Below are 13,265 nucleotides of genomic sequence, written 5' to 3' on the forward strand. Positions count from 1 at the left end.
ACACCTCTCTCTCTCTCTCTCTCTCTCTCTCTCTCTCTCTCTCTCTCTCCGCCCTGCTCAGAGCCACTATAACTTCAACTGACCAGGAAGAGAAAACCTGTATTATTATCATCAGCTAAGCTTGTGTTGGACTACAACACGTTCATAGTTCAGTGTGTTGGAGCTACAATAAGTCATAGTTTAGTGTCTACAGTCCTGGAACTTTGGAATATATTTACACTGTCGGAATTGAAGAGCGGACTGCAAACCCATACAGACAGACAGACAGGAGGATGATGACAGGTTTTTGATTGATTGATTGAAATATTTATTAACAGTTTGCAGCCTGCAGCACTCTCTCTCTCTCTCTCTCTCTCTCTGTTTCTGGCACAACAGCGCCCCTACTGGTATTCATAGTCATACTGGTGCTCATAGGTTAACACAGACATAGGCCCAATGCCAATCCACTCCCTTGCTGACTCAATGAGCCCTCACTGACTTAGCTGCACGTTCATGTGAAGTCTGCGAGGGCTTGAGGGATGTCCCATTTGAAATCGGTAAGTCAGTGAGGGCTCAGCCCCGCCCCTTTATGTGACCTTTGCCAAAGTCAGCATCGATGCTGACTTTGGGCTGACTTTAGCAAAGAAATTACCCACAGTTCATAGCGTTACCAGGGGAATGAGGGGGATCCTCCAAACGTCAATCATTTAAATATGCAAATTAGTTATGTATCGCGATTAGAATGTCAACAAACACAATAGTGCTTTCTCACTGTTCTTAAAAGGAGACGGAATGGAAGGATATAGGCTATATATTTAATAACAATAATAATAATAAGGGAAACATGATGAGAAATGACTAATGAGCAAAGTAAAAGAATATGGAAATGAAATGTATAATGAATATTATTATATATGGATATTACAACCCATATCACACAGGAAAGTGTATTTATGAAACTAATAATAATAAAACGATCAGCTTAAATACTAAAATAGACATGATAGACATGTATAAATAGGCCAAGCATGTAGGTAGGCACTGGCTGTGAATATGGAGAGTTTTTATAAAGTGTCATGGACTCATGAATGGCGGACTCATCTTCAAAGTGCTGTCCCATTTCTTTCACAACAATGTGGAGCCCTTGCAGCCTCTCACCCTCAAGCCCTTACAGCTGACGTCACTAAAGTCAATGAGGGTCCAGGGCTCAGGGCTTGAGGGAGGCATTTGGGATTGGGCCATAGTCAGTCACATACAGGGCCGGATTTAGCAAACAGGGGGCTCTAAGCAAAGCATTGTCAGGGGTCCCCCTGCACTGCCACGCCGGGGGGGGGGGGGGGGGGGTCCAGAAAAATCTGTAAATTTGCCATGAAAATGCTTCAATCTGGTGCACTTTGAGGGACCGTACCCAAGTTCCCTCAGCCCTATGTTCCCTCAGGCCTATGTTCCCTCAGCCCTATATGTTCCCTCAGCCCTATATGTTCCCTCAGCCCTATGTTCCCTCATTCCAAAACAGACAGGGGTGGGGGGTGGGGGGGCTGTAAGGCATCGATTATACTATAATGCTACCCATACAGTAGTTCACCCTGCAGCAACAGAACACATTACAGATGCCAAGTTACAGCAATGACACTACTGCATGGGGTCTAGTCGATCTACTTTGTTATAGAAAATGCTCCACAACAACACAGTGAAACAGTGAACAGTGAAACATTCCTTAAACAGTACTTAATTATCTGTTTTGAATCTCAGGTATGTTTCCATTGCAGTACACACCTTAATGAACTGACACCAACTATTTAAGCTACGTTGACAAACACAAAACTAGTTTAGCTTGTAGAACATCCTGTCTCCTCATGTCCCCAAGTAACACTGTCCTCTGAAAGGCCATCTGCAATAACCTAATATTAAGTATACTGCGCACCCATTCACCTTTGCAGCTAAGTGTCCCTTTCTCGGACTGCAACTGTAGCCTACTTACTGTATAACGGAAGACCCATTTATTGAAATCCCAAACATGGAATATACTTGGACCATGCATTATGCCACATATAATGCCTGTCTGGACGGCCACCTGCCAGTATACAGTGGATAACTTCCCAGTCTTTCTGGGTAAGTTGGGTGACTATATAGCTATTTTTACCCTGAAATCCCAATTTTGGGCCTGTCATTATAGGCTAAGAAGAAAGGACAATTGCTGATCTACAAGGTCACAACATGCCGTAATGTGTTGTGAGCTTGTAGATCGGCTTTTCCCCAAAAATAAGTTTTGATAAATGACTTATTTTAAAATGTGTAGCGCAGTGGAATAGAGTAGACACTATGACACGTCAAGAGTCAATTAGTACAATAGGCTATACATTTGTGTTCTGGTAATATCATTGATCACTTGTTTTGCATGTCCGTGGCAAAAATAAAATATTAATGGAAATGTCCATCACATTCACAAGCTGGCAAAGTGATTTCCCCGAGTGCAGATAGCTGCTGTATTATCATGGTTATTGGTGGTGGTGGCGGCAATATTAATAATTTTAGTCTGAATATATCAAATCCTGTTTTGAGGATCACACAAGAATAGCATCACTTTATGGACAAAATAACACCCAAAAGGGTTCATAATTTCAGTCTGCTTGAGGTGTAATGCAGCTTTAAACAAAATAGCAGACAGTGGCACTGGTACATATCTGAACTCATCTTCTCACAGTGCGTGTCAACCACATAGCCGACATTTCTCAGCTTTGTTATGCGTACACACCCATGGTACTGTGCCAAGAGAACTCACAAATCAAACGCACGTACAGTACACGCAGTCAAGTTGTCTAGAGTCTACCGATGTTAACCATCTCAAACCCACACCCTAACCTCCCACGGGGAAGCACACCTAAACCTAACCTAAGAGTCTGTTTAATTATTTAATTATTTAGTTTTATGAAGGTTTACATTTTATACTGTGAATTAATTGCACTAGCAAAGTGTAACATGCAGTGAGGACGGAACGTTTGTTCTACCCCATTGGTTCTCTGGGGTCCTAATATAAGGAGTCTTCTACCCCATTGGTTCTCTGGGGTCCTAATATAAGGAGTGTTCTACCCCATTGGTTCTCTGGGGTCCTAATATAAGGAGTCTTCTACCCCATTGGTTCTCTGGGGTCCTAATATAAGGAGTCTTCTACCCCATTGGTTCTCTGGGGTCCTAATATAAGGAGTGCCGTAACAGAGGCTTGTCATGTCAGCTGTCACTAAACTCAATGAAGGCGTGTTTTGGGCTGTAAAACAATCTGCCCATTTTGACCTATTTAGTTTTTCTTGCAAATATTTGATGCTGCTGCTTTAGATTCTACCAGCATATAAACACAGCAGAGGCCCTTCCAGGGACCCCTGGGTGCCTCAGGCACACAGTTTCATTCGACTATGAATGGGCCTTTTGCGCCATGACACAGTAAGTGCCCTCTTGCCCTTATATGCTCCAAGGGCTAACTGAGCTGACAGTCCTGGTCCACCTAAATGCTCCAGGGTATGCCCTATGCCCTATAGGTATACCAGGGTCAACTCACATAAGTTACCCCAACCTAAAAGTCTATGTACGTGACCTGCCTCGTCTAGAGGCGACACCCAGGACTACGTGAGTCATAGCAAGCTCTGCCACGTCCAGGTTATAGAATCTTGCAAAAGGTTGACGGATGACCAACTTGCAACCGTACACAAGATATGGTACAAGAGTTCTAAGCCAAAACGTAAAGTGGGCTGTTATAGTGCCACCATGAGGCCGACCGATATAATTATAAGTTCATTCATTTTAGTAATTATTATGAACCTATTATTATGACGAGACGAGACAAGCTGTCAGCCAATTTCATTGGGAAAAAAATGCTGTCTGTATTACACTATACACTATTATACGTATTACACTATTACACTATTATACTTATTACACTATTACATTTATTACACTTATCGGATTGAGGGAACATAGGGCTGAGGGAACATAGGGTCTGTTTTGGAATGGGACAACATAGGGCTGAGGGAACATAGGGTCTGTTTTGGAATGGGACAACATAGGGCTGAGGGAACATAGGGTCTGTTTTGGAATGGGACAACATAGGGCTGAGGGAACTATAGGGCTGAGGGAACATAGGGCTGAGGGAACATAGGGAGGGGTCATGCCTATGTTCCCTCAGCCCTATGTTCCCTCAGCCCTATGTTCCCTCAGCCCTAGTATGTTCTCCCATTTAAAAACAGACCCTATGTTCCCTCAGCCCTATGTTCCCTCAATCCGATAAGTGCAAGTGTAATAAATGTAATAGTGTAATAAGTATATTAGTGTAATAGTGTAATAAGTATAATAGTGTAATAGTGTAATAAGAGTAGTACAGACAGCATTTTTTTTCCAATTAAATTGCTATTAGATGGTACTATTTCCCCCCAAAACAGCTCGTCTCGTCTTTTTTTCTCCTCATCTTTTTTCTCGTCTCGTCTTATTTTCTCGTCTCGTTTCGTCTCGTCTTTTTTCTCTCATCTCGTCTTTTATTTCTCATCGCATTTATTTTCTCGTCTCGTCCTTTTTTCTCGTCTCACCACGCATCAAGGAAGCAGGCACGACTGCAATTCATCTTAAATGAGAATTCAATACTAAAAGGCTTTCTTACCTTTCTTTGTAGTTGTTACGTCCCCACCAAAGAGGTCCAGGTGTTATTTTGTGCAAAAGCTCCTTATTGGCTGTTTCCCCTACCATAAGCCCTAAATGAATTGCATTGAATGGAATGGGAATTGAATGGGGCTATGGGGTGTTGTGCTAATTCGCTTATTTCCATCGCTCAGAATTATAATTTCTTTGTATATATCCTCTCTTCATAATGTAAATAATATCCCAAGCGGCACACTTTACTACTTCTTTCGATGGAAATAAGCAAACTAGCATAACACCCCATAGCCCCATTCAATTCATGCAATGCAATTCATTGAGGGCTTATGGTAGGGAAAATAGCCAATAAGGATTTTTTGCACAAAAAAACACCTGGACCTCTTTGGTGGGGACGTAACAACTACAAAGAAAAGTAAGAAAGATAAGAAAGCATTCTAGCATGGAATTCTCCTTTAATGTATTTTATCGGGTGCACGGTCTGAGAAGAACCTGTTAAACAAGTCAATACCAGCACTCACAGAACTGTCCTTAAAGGAACTTTATTGTTTAGATTTCCCAGAGTATAATTTTTCAGTTCCTTGTATATATATATTTTTTTACCTTCAATGTCTGGTTAAATGTGGTAATGTGTAAAAAGGCTGAGTCAGACTTGTTGTTCACAGCGCACACCTGACAACATATATGAAATATTCAGACTGTACATGACCAAGACATCTCCCTTCAGGAACGGTATGGGTATTTGTGACATGGGGTACCAGAGCTGAAGAAAACCCATATTACTAAAGTATTACTAAAGGCTTTCCCGGTGTATTGTGCAGGAGGCCATCCAACTGGCTTATGCCAGTACAGGGTTTCAGCCTCCTGAAGGCCTTAAGGACCCAGGATGCTGCCATACCCTGGTTTCAGCCTCCTGAAGGCCTTAAGGACCCAGGATGCTGCCATACCCAGTAGAGCCAGTACAGGGTTTCAGCCTCCTGAAGGCCTTAAGGACCCAGGATGCTGCCATACCCTGCGTAGAGCAGGTTACCAGTACAGGGTTTCAGCCTCCTGAAGGCCTTAAGGACCCAGGATGCTGCCATACCCAGTACAGGGTTTCAGCCTCCTGAAGGCCTTAAGGACCCAGGATGCTGCCATACCCCATGCGTAGAGCAGGGTTTCAGCCTCCTGAAGGCCTTAAGGACCCAGGATGCTGCCATACCCCATGCGTAGAGCAGGGTTTCAGCCTCCTGAAGGCCTTAAGGACCCAGGATGCTGCCATACCCCATGCGTAGAGCAGGGTTTCAGCCTCCTGAAGGCCTTAAGGACCCAGGATGCTGCCATACCCTGCGTAGAGCAGGTTACCAGTACAGGGTTTCAGCCTCCTGAAGGCCTTAAGGACCCAGGATGCTGCCATACCCTGCGTAGAGCAGGGTATGCTCTGCCCTGGGCCTCTGCTGGTAGAATCTAAAGCAGCAGCATCAAATATTTGCGAGAAAAACAAAATAGGTCAAAATGGGCATATTGTTTTATATATTTACATCGTCTTCCATTGGCCTTCATTGAGTTGATTGATTGACAGCTGACATGACAAGCCTCTGTTACGGGTCTCAGGGCTGCTGAGTACCTCATTAATAAAACTGAACCTGAATAAACGGGGATAAAGACGGAGCAATGAGTGTTGCTTTTCTTTCCAGAATGTAACTAAGGGGAACCGGAAGCTGCGCTCCTTATATTGGGACCCCAGAGAACCTGGGCTAGAACAAACGTTCCGTCCTCACTGCATGTTACACTTTGCTAGTGCAATTAATTCACAGTATTAATTGTAAACCTTCATAAAACGAAATTATTAAATAATTAAACAGACTCTTAAAACACATTAAGTTGGGTCACACTCTCCTGGTGCCGCCACACCTTTGTTGGTTTACTCAACATTGGGGCTAATATTTGTCAGCCCCAGAGCCTATAGTTCAATCACATTGGAAGTGGCTCGGGAGGCATCCTTTGGTTAGACATAAGGTTGGTGTGGGGTGCGTTAAGGGTTAGGTTAGGTTTAGGTGTGCTGTCCCATGGGAGGTTAGGTTAGGGTGAGGGTTTGACATGGTTAACATCGATAGACAACTTGACTGCCTGTGCGTGCGTTTATCTTGATTTGTGAGTTATCTTGGCACAGTACCATGGGTGTGTACGGTGTGCACATAACAATAACCATGCTGCTTCTATGCAACGATTGGTATGTGGTAATGTGGTTGACACGCACTGTAGGAGGAGAAGATGAGTTCAGATATGTAACAGTGCCTGTCTGCTATTTTGTTTAAAGAGGCATTACACCTCAAGCAGACTGTAATTATGAAACCTTTTAATTAATTGTCTGGTTTGGGTGTTATTTTGTTCATAAAGTGCATGCTATTCTTGTGTGATCCGATCCTCAACACAGGATTTGATATATCCAGACTAACATTATTAGTATTGCCTTCACCACCAATAACCATGATAGTACAGGAGCTATCTGCACCCGGGGGCATTATGCCAGCTTGTGCATGTGATCGACATTTGCATTAATGTTTTATTTTTGCCACGGACATGCAAAACAAGTGATCAATGATATTACCAGAACACAAATATATAGCCTACAGTACTAATAGACTCTTGACGTGTCATATATTGTCTACTCTATTCCACTGTGCTACACATTTTAAAATAAGTCACTTATCAAAACTTATTTTTGGGGAAAAGCTACAACACATTACGTTACGGCATGTTGTGACCTTGTAGATCAGCAATTGTCCTTTCTTCTTAGCCTATAATGACATGCCCAAAATCAGGATGTCTGCAGGGTTAAAGTAGTTGGATATATAGTTACCCAACTAACTTACCCAGCAAGACTGGGAAGTTATCCACTGTATACTGGCAGGTGGCCGTCCTGAGACAGGCATTATGTGTCATAATGCATGGTCCAAGTATATTCCATGTTGGGATTTCAATAAATGGGTCTTATACAGTAAGTACAGTTGCAGTCCAAGAAAGGGACCCTTAGCTGCAAAGGTGAATGGTGAATTATTGCAGATGGCCTTTCAGAGGACAGTGTTACTTGGGGACATGAGGAGACAGGAAGTTCTACAGGCTAAACTAGTTTTGTTTGTCAACGTATCTTAAATAGTTGGTGTCAGTTCATTAAGGTGTGTACTCTAGGTTGATGAGACAACAATGCAATGGAAACATACCTGAGATTCAAAACAGATAGGTTGATGAGACAACAATGCAATGGAAACATTCCTGAGATTCAAAACAGATAATTACATGAGTGATTCATGTCACTGTCAGAATTTAAAGGAATGTTTCACTGTTCACTGTTTCACTGTGTTGTTGTGGAGCATTTGCTATAACAAAGTAGATAGACTAGACCCCATGCAGTAGTGTCATTGCTGTAACTTGGTATCTGTAATGTGTTCTGTTGCTGCAGGGTGAACTACTGTATGGGTAGCATTATAGTATAATTGATGCCTTACAGCCATGCCTTACTTTTTTTTTAATATATTTTGTTCAACTAAACTAGTACAAACGCAAATGAACAACAAACTGATGCAGCAGAAAATGCAACCAGAGAACAGATGCATGACACTCACTGAACACCTTATTGGTAGAGGAAGCCTATTTGTTGTAATTTCAATTGGTTGGTATTAATACCCAAACAATCATTTTCGACAGGAGAATGATCTGCAATTTACGTCACTGAAAACTTCAGCAGGGTAAATATGACGTTTTGCGCCAAGGTCCTATTCCTTTAGGCTGTATGATTGACTTTGTTGTTGTTTTGTTTTGCAACATTATTTCCACGTTGAATCGTTCTGACGGCCGGGTTTGAGCAGCAGTATAGGGGGACAAAGACCAACAGGGGAGCCCATGACGGGACGGATGGCCGCGACCCGGCGTCGCTTAACGGGGGAGGATCATGAAGAAGTGACGCCGAGGAAGCGACGCCATGGGCCATGGCCCTGGGGGGGGCCCCCTAACCGACCGCAATAGGCGAAAAATCAACTGCGAGTCTGCGACGGAACGGGCTGGCGGGGCTGCGATATTAAACATTTTTCAGGGAGAACTCTCGGGCCTCTAGCCGTCGGGGCTCTACGCAGTTTGCGTAGCGGTAAAAACCGCCCCTGGTCACATAGTCACATACTGTAGGAGGTGAACACGGACATTGCTGTTCCTTGGAGTGGTTGCACCACTCAAAAACAGGACATCATCATAGAGGAGGTAAAAAGGGAAAAGAAAACATACAGTGAGAGGGAAAAGGGGTGGGGTAGTGGGGGTAGATTCAGATTTCACGGGGGCCAGTTTAGAAATGCAGCTGTCCGTATAGGGCCCTTTGAGAGCAGTTTTTAAGGAGTCAAGGAGTGTGTGTTTGTGTGTGTGTGTGTGTGTGTGTGTGTGTGTGCATGCTGTGCGTGCTGTGCATGTGTGTGGGCGTTTGTGTGTGACTACCTGTGTGTGTGTGTGTGTGTGTGTGTGTGTGTGTGCGTGACTGACTGTGACTGTGGTGTGAGTGCGTGCCGTGCGTGCGTGTGTGCCTTGTGCCTTGGTGTGTGCGTGTGTGTGTGCGTGACTGACTATGTCGTGCGTGCGTGCGTACGTACGTGCGTCCATGCGTGCGTGCGTGCGTGTGTGCCTTGTGCCTTGGATACATTTAAATATAAATGCAGCTATTTTCAATTTCTTTACCATTTTAGCAACGATGACGTGTTGTGACTTGTGAGTGACAAGGTTAGCAAGGTTGGGATCCACTTTGGTTCATCCAACATACACACCCGTATATAATTTAACAGAATGAGTGAAATATACAATGTAGAGATTAAACGAACTCTCCTATACACAGCCCTACACGCTTAATTAAAGGGACATTTTTTTGCAAAAATATATATGTTAAAGGACAACTTTAGTTTTTTTCAACCAAGGTTCATGTTTTTGGTTGTTATTAGAGAAAGTAAAATATGAGTGTTAATTGTTTTTCATTTGCTGCTTTCTTTAGTTTTAGGGATTTTAGCTTTCGAACAAAATAAATATGTATTTTCTTTTACAAAATATTATGGCAATTTCTTTTTATTTATTATTTACTATAGTCCTACTAGATCCCAATAAATTACATCTGGCCACAAAAGATCACAGGATCTACTGAATGTGAAGGTAGCCTACTGGGGGAAAGCCATACTGTGTGTCATATAGGCTCAATATGTCGGTTTTTGTGGCCAGATGTAATTTCCAGATGTAATACATTACATGCAGGGGCGGAATAACCCCCACGAGGGCCCCTGGGTCGGTCACCTTTTGGGGCATGGCATGGGGCCCCCCATGGCGCAGAATCTTCAGGGCCTAAATGTATCTCAATCAACGGCCAATTTCAGGCCCTCAAACCCAGTAGGCCTACCGCGCGGTCCAGTTTCCTCCAAGGGCCCCTGAGAGCCAAGGACCCCTGGCGGGCCGCGGCCCCATGCACTGGCCAAAATGATAATTTGGCCCTGATTACATGTGACATCTGATACAGCATTGTTTGGGGTTTGGGGAATCTATTCCTTGCAGCTCATGAATGATTGACACTTTCCTGTTGATTGACAGGAATGACCTGACGGTGGAGGAGTGACGTTTACCGTCTGGACTGATTCCTTCAACACTTTAATAAGGTAAGACTCTGAGTGACAGCTGTCAATCATTACTGCCGTCATTATAAACACTCTGAGTGACAGCTGTCAATCATTACTGACGTCTTTAAACACTCTGAGTGACACATGTCAATCATTACTGACGTCATTAAAAACTGAGTGACACCTGACAATCATTACTGACGTCCATGTAACACCAAGCATTGCAATAATACAACATATTTTAATTCATTAATTTAATTCATTAATTAATACAAATTATGATATTTTTTCACCTAAACGTCATCATTGATGTTCAATGCCATTCATTGCAATGCCCCCCCCCCCCCCCCCCCCCCCCCCCCACTGTAGTGCGTGTGCACATCTTGTTGCCGGGGCGGACAGGGTTTGTTTCTCCAAATCACCCAAATCACTGAATGCTCCTTTGATGTCATGTTTATGTAGGTGTGTCCAGTTGGTTACAATGTGGAGACCTTTAATGTCATGTTTATGTAGATGTGTCCAGTTGGCTACAATGTGGAGACCTTCTTTAATGTCATGTTCATGTAGGTGTGTCCAGTTGGCTACAATGTGGAGACCTTTAATGCCATGTTCATGTAGGTGTGTCCAGTTGGCTACAATGTGGAGACTTTTAATGTCATGTTCATGTAGGTGTGTCCAGTTGGCTACAATGTGGAGACCTTTAATGTCATGTTCATGTAGGTGTGTCCAGTTGGCTACAATGTGGAGACCTTTAATGTCATGTTCATGTAGGTGTGTCCAGTTGGCTACAATGTGGAGACCTGACGTTGCCTCAGAATGGAGGAAACAACATCATCTTCTGACTTCCACCAGTGGAGCCACCGGCTATTCAGATGCACCAGGTGAAACATTATGATAGAAATGAGGATTAATTTCATGTCAAGTAGGACTGTGTGTGTGTGTGTGTGTGTGTGTGTGTGTGTGTGTGTGTGTGTGTGTGTGTGTGTGTGTGTGTGTGTGTGTGTGTGTGTGTGTGTGTGTGTGTGTGTGTGTGCGTGCGTGCGTGCGTGCGTGTGAGAGCATAATAACCAGCTTCCATCAGAGGTTTGTTCTATTAATCCATTCAGGACAGGAACCCGTTGGTGTTTTAATCATTATGAAAAATACTATTGAAAAATAGCAGATCTACAAGCTCATAGCGCGGTGGTCTGCTATTTTTGAAAATTCGTGTTTTTAACTCATACGTAGCTTTGCTTCTGGGGATACAGAAACATGAGGTTTTCCAGTCAAACTATCAGGATTTAGGAGATTTTTTTTAAATTTCGACGTCAGGCCTAAAGGGGTTAAAAACACACAAATACTGGTTCTGTCTCATCTGTGATCTGTATCAATATTATATTTAATTAACTGATAGTACTGGTTTAGTCTCATCTGTGATCTGTATCAATATTATGTTTATTTTTCCAACCAGGGAAGAACAGCGACCCGTCAGAACTGAGCATTGTTCTGATCGGGGGAAGATATCCAGGTGAACTCAGTGGAAAGAGTTTAGTAGGAAACATCATCCTGGACAGAGATGCTTTTGACACAGTCAGAATAACATCTCAGAGTGTAATGAGACAAGAGTTAGTGTCAGGGAGACAGGTCAGTGTGGTCGACACTCCAGGATGGATGTCTGGCCATCCCCTAGATCTGACCCCAAAACTGACCCAGTTAGAAATTAAACAGAGTGTGAGTCTGTGTCCTCCAGGACCACATGCCTTTGTCCTAGTGGTCAGATTGGACTCCCCATATCTAGGAACAGGGATGTCAGCGGAGGAACATGTGAGATTCCTCCTCAGTGACACAGTGTGGAAACACACTATTGTGGTGTTCACTGTAGCTGATGAAAACAACATGAGACCTGGTCTCATTAGATCTGACCCTGATTTAAGATATCTCACAGAGAAATGTGAAGGTCGCTTCCATGTCCTTGACATTAGTGACAGAGGAGATGGTGGTCAGGTCAGAGAGCTGCTGCAGAAGGTAGATCAGATTGTGCAGAGTAATGGTGGTCACTATGAGACAGAAGAACACGTATCAGAGGAACTGAAGGAGAAGGAGAGAAGTATCAGAAGAAGAGCAGAACAAAGGAGGACAGACGCCCAGAAACAACCAACTGCACCTCCTCTGGGCCGAGGTAAAAACACTGGATGAATTAATTCATTAATAACAGGCACTTAGTTAAAGTCCATATGAGTTCCTCAGGGCTCTAAACTAGTATCCTGTCTGTTTATGTTATTGTGGGGAAAGCTTTGTCTGAATATAGCAGATCTACAAGCTCACAACCCAAAGCAATATATGAATACTGGGGTTTAAGTGGTTAAAATAAGAAAGGTTCACCAAAACACAAGCTCACAACGCATCACAATGTGAGGTGTTGTGTTGTGAGCTTGTAGATCTGCTCTGTTCACTATTGGGGATAATTATAATAATGTATATAGGGCTTATACCCACATCCCCATTCTGGGGAAATAGCTGATCTACAAGTTGACAACGTGTCGTGTTGCATCGTGTTGTGAGCTTGTAGATCAGCTATTGTAGGCTAATATATTTAGTGTAGAGTGAAAACATGTAGAGTCCTAGTACACTTCCCTGGGGGACTCCACTCAACTAAGTATAGGGTTATGTCCAAATCCCTTCCTTTTACTTAGTATTCTTAAAACATTTAGAATTTGTAAACAATAATATATAGCAGATCTACAAGCTCATAACGCAGCGCATTGCAATGTCATGTGAGCTTGTAGATCATTATTTTCACTATTTTTATTATAATTTTTTAAATAGGGACACCTGGGTCAGCGTGTTTAAACATTAACATAACATAAAATTGTAGATCTTCTATTTTCACTAATTTAGTGTGACACACACTGTATTGCATGGTATGAAAGTAAACAATGTTTTCTCTGACAGGACGGACCGACCTCAGGATTGTGTTGTTGGGAAGGAGTTGGTCTGGGAAGAGTTCAGCAGGAAACATCATTCTGACAGGAAGTGGTTTTCAAACTGAACTGA

General features: G+C 43.0%; 1 protein-coding gene across 1 annotated transcript in view; it reads left to right on the forward strand.

The window, feature by feature from the left end:
• Positions 1–218: 218 nt before the first annotated feature.
• Positions 219–13,265, forward strand: part of LOC308323516 (GTPase IMAP family member 8-like) — a gene marked incomplete at its 3' end in the record, with an annotated part of 16,717 nt that continues 3,670 nt past the window's right edge. The window contains exons 1-5 of the mRNA XM_080775245.1: positions 219–282; positions 10,207–10,271; positions 11,004–11,113; positions 11,683–12,390; positions 13,164–13,265. The exon at positions 13,164–13,265 is cut by the window's right edge and continues 567 nt beyond it. Of these exons, the coding sequence (XP_080631371.1) occupies positions 11,023–11,113; positions 11,683–12,390; positions 13,164–13,265 (901 nt within the window). The 5' untranslated portion in view covers positions 219–282; positions 10,207–10,271; positions 11,004–11,022. The remainder of the gene's footprint in view (positions 283–10,206; positions 10,272–11,003; positions 11,114–11,682; positions 12,391–13,163) is intronic.

The sequence above is a fragment of the Protomyctophum bolini genome (genome assembly GCF_963924005.1).
Source record: "Protomyctophum bolini genome assembly, chromosome: 11".
NCBI classification, from domain to species: Eukaryota; Metazoa; Chordata; class Actinopteri; order Myctophiformes; family Myctophidae; genus Protomyctophum; species Protomyctophum bolini.